This window comes from Rhodnius prolixus, unplaced genomic scaffold (genome assembly GCF_049639745.1).
Source record: "Rhodnius prolixus isolate KJV_2025 unplaced genomic scaffold, Rpr scaffold_5, whole genome shotgun sequence".
NCBI classification, from domain to species: domain Eukaryota; kingdom Metazoa; phylum Arthropoda; class Insecta; order Hemiptera; family Reduviidae; genus Rhodnius; species Rhodnius prolixus.
Window position 1 is genome coordinate 157,762 of NW_027411624.1, and position 19,748 is coordinate 177,509.

The 19,748-nt window shown below is 33.3% G+C and overlaps 3 protein-coding genes across 9 annotated transcripts in view; 2 read left to right on the forward strand and 1 right to left on the reverse strand.

Annotated features, from left to right (window-relative positions):
• LOC141458050 (uncharacterized) overlaps nt 1-3,784 on the forward strand; it is a 29,445-nt gene extending 25,661 nt beyond the window's left edge. For all 7 annotated transcript variants that reach the window (XM_074135567.1, XM_074135565.1, XM_074135566.1 and 4 more), the window contains one exon: nt 965-3,784. In XM_074135567.1, the coding sequence (XP_073991668.1) occupies nt 965-1,770 (806 nt within the window). In that variant the 3' untranslated portion in view covers nt 1,771-3,784. The remainder of the gene's footprint in view (nt 1-964) is intronic.
• LOC141458053 (relaxin receptor 2-like) overlaps nt 1-10,806 on the reverse strand; it is a 76,787-nt gene extending 65,981 nt beyond the window's left edge. Inside the window, exon 1 of the mRNA XM_074135583.1 lies at nt 10,764-10,806. Coding sequence (XP_073991684.1) covers nt 10,764-10,791 — 28 coding nt within the window. The 5' untranslated portion in view covers nt 10,792-10,806. The remainder of the gene's footprint in view (nt 1-10,763) is intronic.
• The window catches only part of gus (splA/ryanodine receptor domain and SOCS box containing gustavus), an 84,069-nt gene continuing 74,216 nt past the window's right edge, over nt 9,896-19,748 (forward strand). Inside the window, exon 1 of the mRNA XM_074135591.1 lies at nt 9,896-10,135. The gene's annotated coding sequence lies outside the window, so the exon portion shown is untranslated. The remainder of the gene's footprint in view (nt 10,136-19,748) is intronic.

Sequence of the window (19,748 nt, forward strand, 5' to 3'; positions counted from 1 at the left end):
TTTTAATAATGTCAGCATACACTGGTCCATGAGCCCATCTATAAAATGCAGATTACCTGGACGAGATGGACAACATATAACCCTAGACCATACATAACTGATCACCACCATGCTTCACGGTTGTTCTAATATTCTTTGGCTCGAAGAATTCATCTCATCCTTTTTCACTCTTCTCCAAACCATCATCTGTCCGACCCAAAAAGATTAAATTTGCGTTCGTCACTGAAAACCACTTCATTCCAGTATTTTTCATCCTTTGCCAAGTATAAATTTGCGAAGCCAATTCTTTTCTTTTTATACTCATTTCTAATGAATAAATGGTTTTTTGCGGCATACCCTAGCATTCCGCAGAACCCTCCTCACAGTTTCTACACTAACTATCATGTTTAATTCAGATCTTATCTCTGAACGTATTTTAGTTAAGGCATGGGGATTTAGCTCAATTTTCCGTAAATAAGTTTAAATTAGCAGCTTAAAAATTCAGTTAATGTATTTTTTCGAAATGGATTCTTTGTCGAGATTACTTAAATTTTAGTGGGAAGAAATTCCAATTTTCCTCACTTTATAAATTTCCAAATTATATCCTCATTAATTGTGCTAACCAGAGTGTATGAAAACTTTTGTGAGTCACTGCAGACGCGTACAAGATATATTACCATGTTCTTACTCTTCGTAATGTTTAAACACAAGTATCAGATCCAAAGATGGATGGAAGAGGACCCAAGAGAAAGTGTTCCAAAAATTCTAGAAATATTGCCACATTTGAATGTTGAATTATCCGTAGTAGTTAGAATTCCAAAAAACAAGATGCTTTGACGGTTAAAATCAGTGCAAAAATGTAATTTTTTACTTTTCCCAAAATTCTTAATGGTTAGAAATAATGAAATTAATGCATTACTGAAATTTAGTGATAGTTATTTGTTTCTATTACCTAGGTATAATATGCATTCAATATGTTTTACAGATGGCGAAGGTGTGATGGGATCGTTACTGAACGTCTCCAACGTACTTGTACCAACAACTCGAAAGATATTTTCACCTATAGGCGATTCTAAAGTAATTGAATATGTGATTGAGGAAGATTTTTCAGAAAAAAATACGGAGACAGAACAAATTGCAGAAGATGTTCGAAGTAAATTGGAGATATTTGATTCAGATGAAATTAGAAAGCAGGAAACTTTATCAGGAACTGGATTTGATAATAATGAAACTGAAATAATTTTTTCTGATAATGTAAACAGTAAAAATACAGCATCTTATCAGAAGTTCGTAATTTCTGAAATCAAAGACATTAGCGTTGAAGAATTAACAATAGGCGAGGAATTATCTGCGAGTCTAAAATTGCGTGCAATGAAGATACAAAAAGCTAAAGAAGAATTTTTGCTTGGCACTGCCTCTTCAATAGTAATAGAGAGCTTAGATACTAATTTACCCAACAAACTTGTTGTAAAATCTGCTAGTGCTGATGAGATTACGACTGCGCAGCCTCCAAAAGAAAGTTCAGTCACAAAAGAATATGAAACAAGCCAAACAAAGTCTAATAAATTATCGTTCTTTGGTATTTTCAAACGGCAAAAGAGAAAATGTAAAGAAGGTGTCGTCTCTCTGGCAAGGCAATCATTAAATTTGTCTTCTGAACCAGCAGATTATTCTCAGACCAAGAGTTGCCCCTCATCACCGGTTCTGGCAAAAAATGATTCCAGATGGATAAAAAATCCGGCAAAAATAATATTTAGGCCTAAGGGAAAATACATGATAAACTATAAATAAAGATAATACATAGTGTACATAGTATGTCATTTTTCTTTAAAATTAAAAATTTTAAGATCATATTAGCAGTCAGAATTTAGATTATGTATAGCAATGAATTAATAAAATGGTAAAAATCAATTACAAAAATGGGATACTTAGAATTTCCTAATGTATTTCAGCAAATTTCTAAAGGAAAATATTTTTATTTTCAACACGTTTTATATGTATTTGTATTTACTAACTTGAAACATTCGTTTTTGCCTCTGCTCAATAGAAAAAATCATGTAACTTCGTATCAACAACAGAAATCTTCACATTTGCTCAGAAATCCATTAGTTCATGGTCACTAAATATGACCTTGTACTATTAGAATTTGCTTTGTGTTACCGTCCGTCTTAGTTAAAGTCCTTTTTCTCTTTTGAGATCGAACGTTTTTGAATTCGATCTTTAGTTCTAAATGGGGAAAAACCATTATAAATTAGACTGTGGACTTGAAAATTTGTTCACACCCAAAAGCAGGATAGTGTGCTTACTAGAAGTAGTAGGCACTCTGAAAGCTTTGTAATGGCCGGAAATAACTGTTTTCTGCCGGCATTGTGACAGAAGTGTCAAAATCTCATTCGAATAGAGAGTCTCCTACTGCACTTTTACACAGGTTAAAATCGCCCTGTCCAGATGACCTAGTTTAGAAGAGAGTTTAGATTAGAGACAGACTTTCAGGGAAAAGTGATATAAAAATAGGCTTGCTTAATTTAATCGTTCCATTTGCTGGGGTATCTACAGTTAGCCAGTCCTAATTTGTGGAAACGGTTAAAAACCACTGCCTAAGCCATTTTGCACCCTCCAAGCACCATTTGAGGTTTTGATAGACTCTAGTTAAAGTTAAATTAAGGGAAAATTTGAATTAATGGTAAACAAGGATGAGGAAATCCTTGACATGCCTGCCTTGGTTAAGGCTTTCAGGTTATATTACCGAAAGAGATTTAAATAAATGTATTATAAAAATCAGACATACCTAACTGAAGTAATTAATTAAATATAATTAATATGTCAAAAAAAATGTAAAATTTTTTTCTGGATGCCGTTGGCAAGCCAAACCAAATGCAACCCAATATTATTCAGAACGGAGAGTTCATTTCCCTTTAAGATGAACATAAGGACCCCGCAAAGACAATACTTTAGCCCATAATGGCCAGAAATGTAAACAAAGGAGATAAAATAGGTAAGAATCTATATAAAATTCTGGGCAATTCTGAATTACTTCATTATTCCATAAAGCCATTCGATCCAACATTTGTGGAATTCACGGCTAAGTTAGTAGGAAGGTAGTCGAAGGTGAAATAAAAGGGGGATGGAAAACGAAGGTTGTTCAAGAGGAAAATATGAACTACATATGATGACGACCTTGTCGGTGCGTACTACCTAAGCGACATTCATTTAAAATCTGCTTAATACTTGTTGGTATGCGAACTTGTAAGAATTTAAAGCAAAACTAGTGAAACCATTCTTTAAGCGCTGCCTTCCAAAAAAGATATGTAATTTTGTCTGCAACGATAGAAAGACTGAATCCGTTGAGGAAACCGTTTCCATAACATGTGATTTTTCAGAAGCTGCCCAATTTAGAAAAAAAAGATTGTTTTCATAAAACCTTCCGTGTTAGCCCAAACAAAATGACTGATCTTAGCCGAAAGAGTTCTTTTGTACTTACTTATCTGAAGTGTGGGGACTTTAATATGTAGCCATTTGAAGAGGATCCCTTTGAAATTCTTCAAAATTTTGTTAAAACTGTCAAAAAACACCAGATTCATTTGCCAAGAGGGAAGTCAGGCTCATTTGTTTTATCTGAAGAGTGATTAAAAAACCCGTTTCATTGGGGATGAAAATTTTAGGTATGCCTGCAAAGTTGATCACCTATTTGTTATTTTAAGTCTCATGATAAGTGCTTATAACCCTAGCATTTTTGATTGGGCTCCTGATTTGGGCAGAAATTGTCAAATTATACGATTCGATGAACATTAGCTAATAAATCCCATTTTTAAATTTTACGATCGGTGAACAGTAGCAAAATCTCTTTAATCTATCAGATGTTATGGATAATTTTAACAATATTAGGAAGGAAATTTAGTTCCTGATGAATTCAAAATAATATATACATTTTTAACGATAATAACGATGGATGAATATATATCAATAGCGTTGGCTGCCAACTCAGGTGTATGTATATCTGACAAGAAGAATGATGATATAATTTATCTCTTAATGCTGTGTTTTATGCTAAATATTGTAAGATCTAATTACTAAGGTAAGAGTTGTACAAACTAGTTTTTGCCAATCCTTCATTTTCCCGGAAAATGGAGGCTTTGATGCATTTTGAGATTGAATCTAAACTGAAGTCTTTATTTTGACTATTCTTTTAAACTGAAAAACTTCATAGCACCAACTTTATTCTAGTAATTTATTTTTTGTATCAATAATATATTTAATTTAAGAACATACATATGTTAAACTCCCAGGTTCATTGTATTATGTTACCCTAAATAGTCAAATTATTAGTATTGTTTGTATCTATTATAGTCTCCAAATTACTTTACTTTCAATCTCTCTTTTTAGATTCAAATAATATTTTGTTTTTTTATGATGTTTTGCTTTTAATCTATTACAGACCATCAATATACATATATTTTTATCTGTATAAGATTCCATATAAACTATGATATTTAAGTATGTAATTTATAGAGTATATTAATGATCATATTTACTTAAAACTTAAACATGAAGAATATTCATTAAATGATAGTTGTTTGCTTAAATTTTTACGGTACTAATTACCCATTAGTTTATCCTATTTACTATTGTTTTGAATTTGGCAATGGCTAATTTGAATCTAACATATAATTCTCAACCAACTCCATATTAAGATTCCATTACAACTTGCAACTAAGATAAAATAATAATAAAATTAAAAAATTATAATGATAATACCTCTAAAAGTAAAAAAGTAGGAAACATTCAATTTAATTAACATAAGTTACGAGTAAAATTAAAACTTTGTGTACCATTTGGCGATTAATAAATAATTTTTTGAACGAAAAGTTTTCAAGAAGTTTATTAAAACTGTCCGGTAGGACAGTTGTATAAGGGTTGATCATCAAAAACTGCACGAAAAAGCGTAACATTTAAAAACACCCAACTTTGACAATTTTTTTCTCTTTTTCTATAAAAGATAAAATTCCCAAATTTTCTTTATAATGTAGGGCAAATCCACCTTTATAACTGTAATTTTTTTGCAATAACCCAGATCTAATAGGTTTCGAAAAAAAAGATGCTGAAAATGAGCAAAAACGGCATTTTCATTCAAAAATTGTTCTTGTTGTTGTTGTTGTTGTTACCTTTTTTGTAAACAACGTAGCGCCTAAACGCGTGAACCGATTTTCATGAATAAGGTGTCATTCGATTCGGAATTTTATGTAGATGTGCCTTTTGGGGGTCTCGACGCTGTACATCGAATGGGAGAGGAGTTAGCCCCCTTTATGTAAAGCCCTCTCCAAAATTATTATTACTAATTACTCTGTAAATCTTGGCCCGATTTTGATAAAATTTGGTAGGAAGATAGAGTTAGGGCTCCCCTACGTAACATTAAAACGGTGATCAGCTCTTACACTTGTTAAGGGAAAGTATAGCAATCGTTTCAAATTATCGACACGTGACCCGATTTTCATGAATGAAGTGTCATTCGAATCGAAATTTTGTACAGATTTGCACTTTAAAAGCCTCGACGCTGTGCCTCATAAGGAGGGGAGTTTGCCCCACCCCAAGTAAGGCCCTTTCTAAAACTATTATTACCAATATTTCATAACGCTTAGTCCGATTTTGATAAAATTCAGCTCAAATAAGTGGTTAAAGCCTCTACGTGGCTGTGAAGTGCTACCTTGCTCTTGCACCTACTAAGAGGAAGTACTGCAATCGTTTAAATTATGAATGAGTTAACCGATTTCAATCAATGAATTGTCGTTCAATTAAAAAATCTTTGCCTCTTTGCCTAGAAGTACTGCAATCGCAGTTTATTTTTCTTACTCCTCTTGAAAGGAAGTACTGAAATCACAGTTTAATTTTGCTATTTACGTACAAATACCTTCCTATGTTATTCAAAACGCTTTTTCAAAAAAATTTGTTATTGAGGATGGTTTGGGGGACCGCAACTATAATCATTCTTTAAAAAGATCTCTCCAGTGGTAGTTACGGTTCCTTATCAGGTTATAATGATAGAATTGCTTATTCCAAATTTAAAAAAATCTGTAAAGCAGATATGTAACTTTGCAAAATAGACAAAAAGGAAAATCTATCCAAAAGGTACAATAATCTTTTTAACAAAAACTTACAGTTTAAAATGTTAAGTGTAAGGGTTGATTAAACGCCAAAAGGTACACAAATCAGCAAGCACCCAACATTTCATTAATTCTTCATTAATATTTAAGTAATTTTACTGCATTAATATTGATTAATATTTTTTAGAATTTATTAGATGTCACAGAACCTTATGATGGCCACTTCATTTATAATATTTTTTTGTTATAATTATGATAAATCACATATACGTACATGCATGTTAAAGTAGAAAAAGACAAAGTTAGAGTCGGCTACTGTCTTGAATTCGTCTTACCGAAATATTCGTGAGCACAAATAACACACAGTTATAACAAGTAGATTATTCAACAATTATTGATTTCTCATTTAATTTAGTCCCCCTAATTTTACTTATAGTAAAATACTGGAATAATTAGCTGTCCTAAAAATTTGCATATCTTATTCATTTTATATTACATGTATACAACATTGTGGGATGAATACCTAGATTGTGAATGTAATTGAAGAAAACTATATTATTTGCGATAAAGCCAGATAATTATTACCTATTATTATAAACGTTTGACTACTACATAAAATAGCAATTACTTTAATCGAAGAATGAACTTAAACCGACGATTATTATTTAAAAATTAAAGTAAATAAATAAAATAAACAAATTCATTGATGTATGTTGGTGTAAGCATTTTTTAAAAAAGGTTTTGCATTTTTTAGCCTCATATTTTTTTTTATATTTTTTATAACGTTTTTCTTTTTAACCTGTAATTAATAGTTTGATTATTATAAATAACTAGATATGACAGTCAATCTACAGTGCTACTTGAAAATATATTTTGTAGACGAAAATGGCCAGCATAAGGGTCTATGACATCTAATAAATTCTAAAAAATATTAATGAATATTAATGCAGTAAAATTACTTAAATATTAATGAAGAATTAATGAAATGTTGGGTGCTTGCTGTTTGTGTACCTTTTGGCGTTTAATCAACCCTTATACTTAACATTTTAAACTGTAAGTTTTTGTTAAAGAGTATTATAATATAATCTTTATTTCACAATTTTTAGCATTTATAGTTTTGCTTACAGAAATATATTGCAAAGTTTGAAAAGTAAAATTTCTTTTTTTTACGATTTAAGGTGCCTTTTACAAATTACGTACAAGCATAACCATAACCCTGAACTATTTTATAATTACTCGATTATTTACGCTATCATTCGGCTTAATCTTAATAATTATCCACTAAATCTCAAATGTAAGGGTCCCAATAGGTTCGCGAAAGATAATTCCCCATGGAAATTTCGGTGGTAAAACTTTCATCAAATTCGGAATTTTAACAATTTGTAGGGAACAAAGCCATATATTATACTCAAATAGTCCTTTAAGTGATGCCTAACCACCACCCCTCTAATAAGTGCCTTTTATCGAATTTTTCAGTAATAATGTTTCAAATAAAAGTTGCAGACCACCATCAGCCGAATGTTTGAAACTAGATTAAAGAAAATCGTCAGAGCTATTTTCGGAAAATTTCAAAAAGTAAAAAATCCGTTCTATAATGTGGCAGTTACATATGTGGTATGTAGTGGTAGTATAATGTGGTAGAGGGATTTTAACCTTGCATTAAGACAGGTTTTTTGGTACAGCCTATCTATGCATAATGTTTCAGCTTCCTGCTAGTTTTTGTTTTTGATATATTTTGTTCATACTCTCACAGAACATTTTTTCTGATTCAGGGAAGCTCAGAACGTAAATTTCTGTTGCAAAAATGGATTCGAAAATTTGGCATGACGCAATACTTTCCTTAACTGTTATTATTATTGAGGTAAGAGGCGAGTGCCGTTCGTTAAAAAGGTAACCGCCGCAGCTTGAGAGTCTTTCGAACCGTCCTTTAGGTGGTGTAGTATGCAAATCCCATCTCCTTTCAACGCCCAGGATCTTACTCACTAGACTTTAAAGTGTTGATGGTTTTCTTAGACAGCAGAAAGCCAAATATCTTATAGAAAGAACATCGCTATAGCTTCCCGCACCTTGTAAGAGAAAGAAGAAGAAGAAAAAAAAAGAGGTAAAATTTCGGAAGTAATTATTTTTATTATAATCACAAAGTAATGAAACAAAAAAGAAACGAAGATTTCAAGAAAGTTTAAAAATAAATTTTCAGAATATCAAGTCCTAAAAAAATGTGATGAACAAAGAAGCAATCTGCAGAAAAAGGTAATTGAAAAAAAAAATCACTTCAGCCTCTTTTGAAAGAACTGAAAGAATGATATTAGGTATGTTACCTAAAAAGATTTAAAACAATGAGCTTATTCTTGTTTTTTGGTGCTGTGGCAGAGTCTTTTTCGTAATGGTTTCTGTGTAAGAATCTGACAATTTCTTATTTTTACAATTTTAAAGCAGCATTTAATAATATAATAACTGATACCTTCTTTGTTCTCTTATTTTTACTTCAAGGTTAGTATGCCTGGAAACTTAAATCCAATTTGCACTATCGCCATTGTCTCAGATGCCAATGGCCTATTACTAAATCTGAACAAGAAGGAGTTCCGTCCACCTTATATTGCGTCTTGATTTTATTAATCTCTGGTTGACTATCAGGAGAGAGAGGAAGCGTTGCAAATAGACGAAAAGCTAGAATTCCTGAATAATTAGGGTAGATATGTAAGAAGTTGAGATTAAAACGAAAGTAATTTGACCTTTAAAGGTAGAGGCAACGCCAATTGTTTGCAAGGCAATGTCGTTAGAATCTTAAAAGAATCTGCAGAATTTATTATAATATAAAATCTTTTAAAAAATAGTTTATGGTGAATGTGTCTAGTGCTAAACCAGAATTGTCCGGGGGATTCAGAATTTGTGATGACTTCACAATAACAGGATACTCCAAGATCCAGGCAGCTCATCATCCGTTACAATGTAGCTACTTCTTAGGCTCATGTTTTTTACATTTCTAATCAGTTTTAGATTTTCAGCCATCAGAAGTTGATCAATTAACTATAGAGAACTTTGACTTTCACATATGTTTCATACTTCGCCTGATGACTCAGTCCCTTAAGTAAACTAGTGTAGTACGAGTTAGAAACAAGTGGAAATTACATTCTCCGCACTAAACTGAAGAACCAACCTTTCATGATGGTTGAAAATCCGAAACATGCCAGAAATGTACCAACTTGCAGCTACATCGGTTAAAATCAACGAAATAGAGTTATTCATCCATCGTAATTTTTCTGTACAAATGTTGGAGATTTAAGTAATTTATTTTTTCTTAGAGCTGTAATTTCATGAAGTGCATGGTCTACATGGCAATTTCATTTTCATAGCATATCATTAGACACATGATTTTTTTTCTTGTATTTGCAAAAGTTTAGCACCTACACACCAGCGGCAATGGTTTCTGCTACTTTTTCTGTTGCCATAAAAAACTCTGAAATGAATGCTACTCTTCGTGAGAGAAAAGCTGTTTAAACTTATGTAATTCTTAAAGTACAAAATAATTTTAGAAACTATTGTGTGTAAACTGATAAAATACATTATGTTCAATGTAACAATCTTTTTGGTTAGGATTTCATTTATAAATGCTCTAAAATTATTTTCGGCCATATCACTTAAGTTACGGAGGAATCAAAAGATGTAGACATTTCCTCTTTTTCAATATCCTTTCTGGGAATTAAGATTTCATCCAGTAATCTTTAGAACAAGCCCAGCTGGCATCAGCAAAGATGAGTTGCTTGCAAATCTATAAGAGGAAGAGCTTTAATAGAGGAGCACTCTAGCGGCGGAACCTCGCAGCTCGGATAATGGTGGCCATGTCAGTCAGCTCTTGTTGCTAACAGTTGTACGTACCTTGTGTTTCACTTGTGTTTGAACAGTAATTTTCTGTTGTAAATGTGTCGAAATCTTGGCGCTAAATGTGTTCGATGTAAAATAGGCAGTTTTATTTTCTTAGTGTGCATTTGAGATGTTGAATCCTTTAGAATTATTACTTGAGAAGGATAAACTTCAAGCGCCCTGGATTCCAAATCAAGGTAAAGTGATTATCAACATTGCTAATATTATGTAAACCCCCTGAAAATGAGTCGAATTGAAATCAAATTACTTCACCTTATGAAATTTAGTGTTGTTTTAAATCCATCGTTTGATTTGTTTATTTACAAGTGTTTCTCTATATTCAGAACGTAGGTGGGTGTTACTTTTTTTACATTTTTGTTTAAACAAAGGGTGCACTTTAACAGACAGCAGAGGGTTGATTAGAATTAACTGAGCGCATCAAACAGAAATTCTACTTTAGATTTAAAATTTAGAATAGTTGCTTTAAGTTTCATAACTAAGGAGTTTGCATGGACTTGGTTATAGTTTCTTTCAAGTTCATTTAAAATTGTGTTTAGGGTCAAAGAGTACATAATTAGAAAAAGTGCTAATTGCTTGTGTATCAATTTAACGAAAATAAATAAAAATCAATATTATTAAGTAAATACTTATTGTGAAATATAACTTAAAATGAAGATGACCCTAATCTCACAGAAATAACAAGAAAGTAGTGACCTCCGTGACAATAAAAAGATTGGAGAATTAACCAATAACCCTTGTAAAGTTTAGAAAATCTTTTGAATTGAATATTATAAAACTAGATATCTGTACAAAGTTCATTCTTACGTTTTCGATCGTTTCTCCACAGTTGCATTATCTCAGCTTAATCCTTTTGTTCGAGCGCACTTGGCCTACCTGCTGTTTGGTATAGGTTGCCCATGAGGTGCCATTTAATGGTTGTTGAGGTGTGTGTTACAATTACAGTCGCCAAGTATTCCTATAATAAGAAGTTCAGAATCAAAACATTTACCTGAATGATGAAAAAATAAACTTAGTTTCCTTTTGAGGCAAAATTAAATGCTAAATAAGCAGAGAGATTCCAGATAAATTAAATTTTTAAATCTATTAGGAAACTCCTACCAATTTAGTGTGGACTGTAAAAAGTAGAAGGAAACAGTTCGGAGGGGGAGTATTATTATAAACATGAGAAATAAAGCAGTTCTGCCTTATTGTTTACTTTTTCTTACTACTGGGGAAAATATTAATGTTGCCAATTTTTGAAATTGAGTTTTAACCTTAACTACATTTTTGAGATACCCCGAACGTGACAAATGGTTATGGCGGATGGTGGTTTGTTTTAATAGAATAGTCCAAAATCGGTAAAGGTCGCAGGTAACTCGAAACTTATCCAGTTTTGTCGCTTTTTAGACTAGTATTTTGGTGGAAATTCGTCAAAAAAGTGTGATTTTTTTAGATTTGTAAGATTTCTTTAAAAATGCACATTTTTTCTTTACTTCGTACCACCTAAATGTATTTCACTTTTATCTGAATAGTTTCCTCGTGAAATTGGGGTTTTTGAAAGACACTACAACTTTTGGCTCTCTTCTAATGCTACTCCAGAACAAATACATATATAGTTCCGCAGTCTGTATGGCTTTTATTTTTTATTTTTTAAACCTTGCAACTACATTAATCAAAGAGGCTAACTGTACTAACCCGTATGTGATCAAGTAAGTAAATCCATTACCAAGTCCCAAATCTTACTTAATAGTTTTTGTTGTGATACGGGCTCTGGCCGCATAGTGCCAAATATCTCGTATCGCAACCCTGCGATATTTACGCAGTCAAATGAGAAGTCGTTTCCTACTCTTCCTGACATAGTTTCCTAAGAGGTTCCGGTTTAAAAAACTATTTGAATATTTCCAAACCTGCCATGCTTCGTAATGAGGTCAATTACCAGAACAATCTGATTCAGGCCTCAACATAGATATATGTATATGTTGAAAATTATTTCCTAATTTAAGTGGCGCATTAAGGCGGTAGATAGTGTTAGCATCAGTTTCCTTACTTGCAGGCGTAATGTATACGACCGCTTCGGCTTTAAGTGGATTAAAACTGTATGTCAACTCAATAAATGCCCTTCTTTTTTTATATTATTTTCGCGCAATTCGTGCAAGCATGAATGCAGTCTTTTCAAAGCTGAGCTGAGATTTGCGAATATGATGCATAAAGCGTTCGACTCAATAACCCATTAAAAATAAAGGAATGAATTATATAGCTTTGAGGTAAGCCAAAAAATGTTACAAATTGTTATATTGTTTCGAAGAGGGTCTTTTATACTTAGTAGGTGAATTATTTTTGAATTTGTTTTTAATTGTATTGTTATTTTATTCTTTTTAAAGTTATTTTTATTTTATTCCAGTGCAAATTTGTCTTTTATCTTTTTAATATAGTTGAAAATATTTATTTTTTCTTCTGACTGCTCAGAAATAATATATTTTATAATCCATTTCTCTCGAAGCTCTGTTAAGGAGTAAAGTTCCTGATTCTGAATTCTGAAATACAAATATTTTATGATTTATCTGGATACAAAATTTGTTTTTAGCATAAAGAAATACTGTTAGAAACTTTTTAGTGGTAAGACGAATTTGAGGTATGATGACAATTTATTGACATGAATTTAAATAAGCCTGATTAACTTTTAGGAAAGGTAAGAAATGTCTAAAATCTACATTCCTGTAGAATCTAGGGCTTCAGTAATATCCTGATTGAAACAGTTATTAACATATCTATCCAGTAAATTGCTTAAATCCAATCAATTTTTAAAAAATTGCTGCTTTTCCATAAAAATAGCGAATCAGCCTCTGTTTATACCATAGCTCAGTTAATCTCAGGCTTAATTTATTAATTTATCTTATCAATATCTTATTTATGTTAAGAGTTACTAGCTTTACAACAATAATTTATACCACCACTTTAATGACCTCTTGAAGATTTTTACTTTAATGGGAAACTGACAGATCTCGTTTACATGCACATCTGGGGTATGCAAAAGGGGTGCAGCAAGTGCTTCAAGAATTTAACCTGCACTGTTTCCACTAAGTCAACGTTTTGTGGATCACAACTTCTGAACAATACAACAGAATAGAGCCAGCTAACTACCAACTACCTTACTTTTATATTAAATATATACAATAATATTTGCGGGGGAGCTACTTGGCTCTTAATTCTGAAATGTTCGCATGACTTCTAAATTTCCCTCTGGAAGAAAATGGTTCTTCGAAATAAGTTCAATTTTTAGCAACATAACCAGTTCCTTACTATTCAGATTTGCTATTTTTCACTTTCTCAGATATCTTGGTATTTATCTATAATATTAAGCTTTTGCTAAACATCTCTACTGCACTGTGTAGCAGAATTAACACCCCTCCTTATTTGTTTTGACATTTGCTTTTTTTAAATACTGTGATGTCATTATAAGAAAAACATCAACGGGCTGTCCTCTCCTTGCAATAGTCCGTTGGATATCACCTTGCTGTACACATATTTTCCACTATTGTCATTATCGCTTGAACTAATTTCCCCAAATTTATTAATTTAAACTTGACTTCATAGTGACATTACGAATCGAAAGTCTATGAAGATAGCATGCATTAGACCTCCATGAAAAAAGGACAGTTGAACATTGACAATAGAACTAAGAATAAAGATTTCGTCATGAGTGATGTTGGAATAGTAGCAATGAAGAATGGATATGACAGTAAGAGATCCCCAGTTTGAAACCCGCGTGTAGCTGCGTATTGTTTGTTAGAAAAAATGTTAATAGTAAATTAAGTGCTTCCGCCCCCGTCCACGACAGCTAATTGGTAGTTGGAAGTTAAGCCCCTGAAAAAATACGCGGTTACTTACTTCCACCATGGCAATTTTTATTCTTACTAGAGCCTAATTGTTCCTCAGTGTCGGCCGGCACTAGAGATAGCCTCTTGTTTAATATACCAGCGAAAATATGCCACTTATTTCGTAGTATTTACTATAAAACTGGCCTGTAAGTTGAAGGATTGTGGGATCTCCTTTTATTAAAAATTATTTTTGTGTGTTACCTTGTTATTAAAAGTTTTTACTAAGTAATGCAAAGGTATTTAAAAAGTACATTTTTTTCTAAATATGGGATTAGTAATAATATTGTAACGAAGTGACCTTGGCGCCTACTCTTGGGAGGGATGGAGCCTATGGTTCGTTAAGGGGCCGCTGGGAGGGGCTAACAAAAGTCCAGACTTGACCTGGGACAGACAGAAAGGCCTAGATTGTTCTGGGAGTTTCTGGCGAAGTCTAGAACGTTCCACCACTGTATAAAAATAAGTGAGTGGCCCCAGTCAGTCAGTTCTAGTTTTACAGTGTTCTTCGGAGTTAGCAGTAAGCGGGTTAGTCAGTGAGTGAGTAAGCAGTTGAGTAGAGATGAGTTTTGTTAGTGCAGTCTAGTCTAGTGCAATTCAGTGCAGTGCGGACCAGTAGTCAGTCGTTGAACAGTTTTTGTTGTGTATGTATGTAGTCTAGTAAGTGTGTAACAGTAAACTGTGGTTACTGTAGGGAATGGTAAATGTAGTGAATTAGTAAATGTTAGTAATTGTAGTAATGTTGCTGTGTTAATAAATCAGGTTTATTACAAGTTTAGCGAGTTTTATTATTTACGAACCCTCTTATTTAATAACCAGTGGCAGTCACTAGTTGTAGTTGAAGTTTTTCAAATAGAGAAAGATAGAAAAAGGAAAAACTTTACAATATTTTTGGAGGTCTTGTATTAATGACCCTTAGTAGAATAGAAAAAGCAGCATAATGGACGCCAAAAAAGGAGGTCATCAAGTGACACGCGGCCACGGGGATAAAACTTTCTCATCTTCCTCTACCAATAATTTTCTTCAGTGAAGTGGTTTCTTTTTTCTCCTGGCAAGAATCTTGCAATGTTAAGGGCCGTCTGAATACTTTCGAAACAACTAATCATGATTTTCTATAACTAGTTTTTGCGTAAACATTCAGATTCACCGACTCTTCAGGAGATCCTAGTTGCTTGCATTTCGTGTTTAATTTATTTACTTTTTTTTTTTTTAAATTGAGCGCTTTTAAGAGTGAACTAGTTTTTGCGTAAACATTCAGATTCACCGACTCTTCAGGAGATCCTAGTTGCTTGCATTTCGTGTTTAATTTATTTACTTTTTTTTTTTTTAATTGAGCGCTTTTAAGAGTGAGAACTAGTTTTTATTATAATGTTTTCTATTAATAGTTTTATTATTTTGCTTAACAGAATGAAAATGCTAAGTTTCAAGTTAAATTGTTGACATTGGAAAAAGTTATTTTCAATTCCCTTTCTCAAGAATTATTAAAATAAGTATTACTCGATTCCAGTTAGACTTTTAGAAGTGGCTAGTGCAATACAAAAGTGGCGACAACATTCCAGTAAACGATAAAATCCAGTCATATCACATCTAAATACTTTCTCCTAGAGGTTAAAATCGCATCATCCTGATCATGATTAGTCCTCTCCTCGTACTCTTCAGTTAAACTTTCAAGTTGAAGCAGATGATCGATGCATTATGGGGAGAACTTACTTTCTGTACTTTCAGTTCACTTTTTTCATCTCTAATTACTTTCTTTTTATGCCTGGTAATTCTTTAAATCCTGTAATAAATAAATGAAAAAAGGATTTTAATCATATTTTGTCTGAAATATACATTTAGCCGGACATTTTTCAAGGATGGAAGAGCAAAGGATGCTGTAGACGGATCATGGATTGGGACCCAGAGAGAGAGGGGGGGAGAAGAAGGAGAAGAGGCAGGCCGAAACTATCATGGCTGAAGATGGCTAAGGAGGATATGGTCTTCCTATTGAAGACGCAAAAAACAGAGAGATGTGGAAGAGAAGAATAAAAAATTTGGGGCGAGGGAATCCTCACTGTGGGAAAAACCCTTAAAAAAAAAAAAATTAGCTCTGCAACCGATAGTTCAGATAATTTACTATGAGAAATAAACCTTAACACCTTTTGCATTTTACCCAGCTATTATTTTGTAATTTACTATCCAATACCTTGTCGATACGATTACACTGCTAGCTTTATGTTCACCATCTTAAAAGTAACTAATTTCTATTTAAAAAAAAAAATCTATAGAGAGAAAAACGAGTATAACAGCACTTTATTTAATCTTGGATGACACGTCTTAAATATATAACAGTCTTATAACCTTGTTAACTAACTTATTTTCTAAAAATTAAAGAAATAAAGACATAATTTGGTTGAGATTTAACTGCGGGTCTCTAGAACCCAACTGTTTCACTTGACACCAAGATTTCATCATAGCCATGAGTTTAAGAGAAAGTGCCAAGGAGATGCAGGGGTTTTGGAGGAGGGGACAAGACCGTTACAGGAGGGGCAGGTTGTGGGGCCAGTAGGAGTAGCGCGCGTTCTCGTGCCAACACTGGATCTAGTGACTGTCTAGCGAGCGTTAAACTCGCTCAGTGATGGAAGCAACCTGCTTCCTTTGCGGAGCTTCTCCAGCTGGCTGAAACGGCTCCACTCTTTCTTAGTATGTATCTAAATACACCTCAAAGATACATATTAAAAGTACAATATTCATTTTGGATGTTTTTAATTATTACATTTGCCTACAGAATCGTCATAAAAATTTGTGTGCCTAGATATTTACTAGGGAAGGAGGAAAAAAGAAGAGTAATGCCAAATTTTTGAAATTGAGTTTCCATGGTTACTATCAGCTTCTTTGAGGTCCGAAAGGTGAGGATTTCTCTCTGTAAGGAGAAAGAGCGCCCTCTCCTTATCCTTACAGCAGAATATCTAGGTTTTTGCAGAGGTGCTCAACTCGCAAGGCACAAAAGTGTATAGTAAATGACCCTAACAAAATAATGCCAATCAAAATCAGATAAACAGATATTAATGTGGTGCCGCTTTTTTTCTTTCCGACTTGAATCAAGAATTTCAGTTTCGCCTGTTCTGTATGTACTCGTATGTATGTGTAAAAACATACAAAAGGTTGGAAACGAAAAACCGTAGTTAGTACAAGTTTAATATTTTGTTTGTATGCTACCTACTAAGCTAATATTGAACTTTTTCACTTTGGGATTGATGTTTTCAACTCCTTTTATTTATTCTTATTTGCTTTGTTGACTGGACTACATTAAAGGCTTTTTCTTCACCAATGACTTAGATCTTGAGAGTACCATGGGGAGAATTTCCAGGCCAAGCAGTGCATCTCGTTATTAAAAGCCGTCTAGTTGTCGGAGGAAATTATGACTCTGGATTAGTTAATGATCTGTAATAAACTTAGCAGCAGCACAATTTGCTGTTGAACTAACTCTCTTGAAATACCAGTCTTCCTGGACTTACCGGGGAGATATCTGTCCCCGGATTAGCGCCTTTTTAAGGTGTCCTTCTTCACAATGCTTTTTGTTAACATAATCTCAGAAATTCACTTGAATACGACAACTCTATCTGGGTGAATACAGATCAAGACAAAGCTAATCTCTTAGTCAATCATCTAATGTATTTATTCCACATCCTGACATCAAGATCAATCTCACAAACTCAACATTCGAGAGGACTTAGACTCACCTCTACAACCCACCTTACCTCCTACAGCCCTTACCGGCTAAAAAATCTCCTGATTATAATCTTAAATATAACTAACTACTCACATTTTAACATAAGCAGTTTACTAATATTGGTATTCTCTTTACAACTTACCTCTACAACGCAGTTTTACGGACAACTTTCTTTCCGATTCTCTGGAAATACTTCATAGTAAAAATGATTATTAAAGTCAAAGGCACCTTGTAGTATTTGGGGTAAGCTTTCATCTGGCTATACGATATTTCAAATAAACGATGACAGTCCACCGTAATAAAAAGAATTTGTATTACTAGGCAACGCAAGAACGTTCAGAGTCCACGCGGTTTTAGTAAACATCGATCGGAGTCCACTGAGCCTGGCAATAATAATATTAATTTAACTGCGTCATTGTGGTTTAGATGTTTGTGCGAATGAATTGTAATGAGCCTTTTCTAAGTTCCTCTGCAAAGATAGTAATGGAGTTTAGTGAGGAAAGTGGAAAATGAAGCCAGTGAATGTTTTCTCTGCTCTAGCAGTAACAAAAAAACAAACAAAAACGAGCCTTTCTGTTCGTTAGATACATCATTATGTACATTTACTTTAGTATATTTGGTTAGTTGATATACTCGTAATACTGTTATGTTGCGGTGCTTCGAATTTTCTTAAATAAAACTCTCAGAACTTAGTTTTTCTTCTCCTGTAAAATAAAACTTTATAGACTCTGATCATTTTTTCCCTGCATTTTTCAATTGTTTTATATTCTTTAATATTTATATACTTTAAAATTTTATTTATACATAGTAATTTTTTTACAATTTTTATTCATCTTGTCTGAGTATTCATGGTATTTCATACTTTTTATCTTTATTTTTGTGCTTGTTTAAAAGTAAAGTAATCGCCTCTATTATTTCAGGCGGGGCTTATCGTCCAACTACCAATTAGGTGTCGTGCACGGAGGCGACTAGCAACACATACTTTACTGTTTTTATTTCTTTTATTAAACATTAAATAAAATCCAAGGCTTAAGACCGGGAATCGAACCCACTAAACCAACAATAGATATTAGCTTCGCAGGTCTACTTGTTTATGATTGTTGTTGCTTTTCTCTTTATTTGTTTGAGAAAACTTAAACATAAGGAATCCCTAGTCAAGAAATAAATAAATGCGGAGCCCCCAAGACGAGTTGTCACTAATCTCCAATATTCGTTTAGACTATTCTCTAAAGAATCCTGGAGTTTCATTGGAAGTTGAAGGTTACTTATTTTGTCCTAGAACCTTGGTTTGAAAGTTCGCTGACTTCCTACCTAGTATGGGGCTTGCTTCTGACATTCATTTCTGATTTTTAAAACCTCTTTCGCAATATCATCAAAATTATAAACTATTTCGTCAAACATTCTTTAATAAAATAATTCCGATAGTTGCTAAATAATATATTTAAGCTACCTGTCGAGTGAATATTCTAATTTTAGAAAAAATGGATAACTCTATCTGCGGTAAAGTACTGGTATGGCGTAATGCGCTTACTTTAGCTGTTGTAACTAACAGTCTACAAGCTCTTAGTCTTCTCTAACTAGAATAAAAATTGAGAATAAGAATGCGCCAATTTGTAAATTAGTGCAACCAATTGATGAATTATCATGAATATCTAACAGTTGTGTGCAGAAATAGACATGCCAAGCAATGTGCGTACAGCTGACACGATGCTGGCGACTCACTGAGCGGCGGGCCAACAACTTTCTGTGACCCACTTGCACGGCCTTGTCCCCTCCTCTTCATGCGCTCTATGTCGCGCTGCCGCAGAGTGCTCTTCTCCGGAACTACCTCTTCTAGGCCCACTGGACCCGCCTGCTCCCGCTTATCTCCCTCTCCCTTACTCATCCTCATCCTCATCGTTGAAAGCAGCTTTCAGATTATGAATTAGTTCCATATTTGTTTATATTAAGGAGTTTTACAGCTGAGCGACTAAATGATTCCGTGTGCTTCCCGTTTGTCACCCAAATCCTGTAGCATTCCCAGATGAAATCATTCATCTATATTTTGTAGGAAGTTATGCGCGGAGCTTGTTATAACCAACACTCCATTAAACCAGTACCCTCCCAACCTATTCTAAAGAAGACTTTGCAAAATTAAGAGAAACTTAGAGAATTCTATTTGCCCATATTCCTCTCGGAATATAGATTGCTAATCAAGGATTTTCTCCAACAATTAATGTTCTAAAA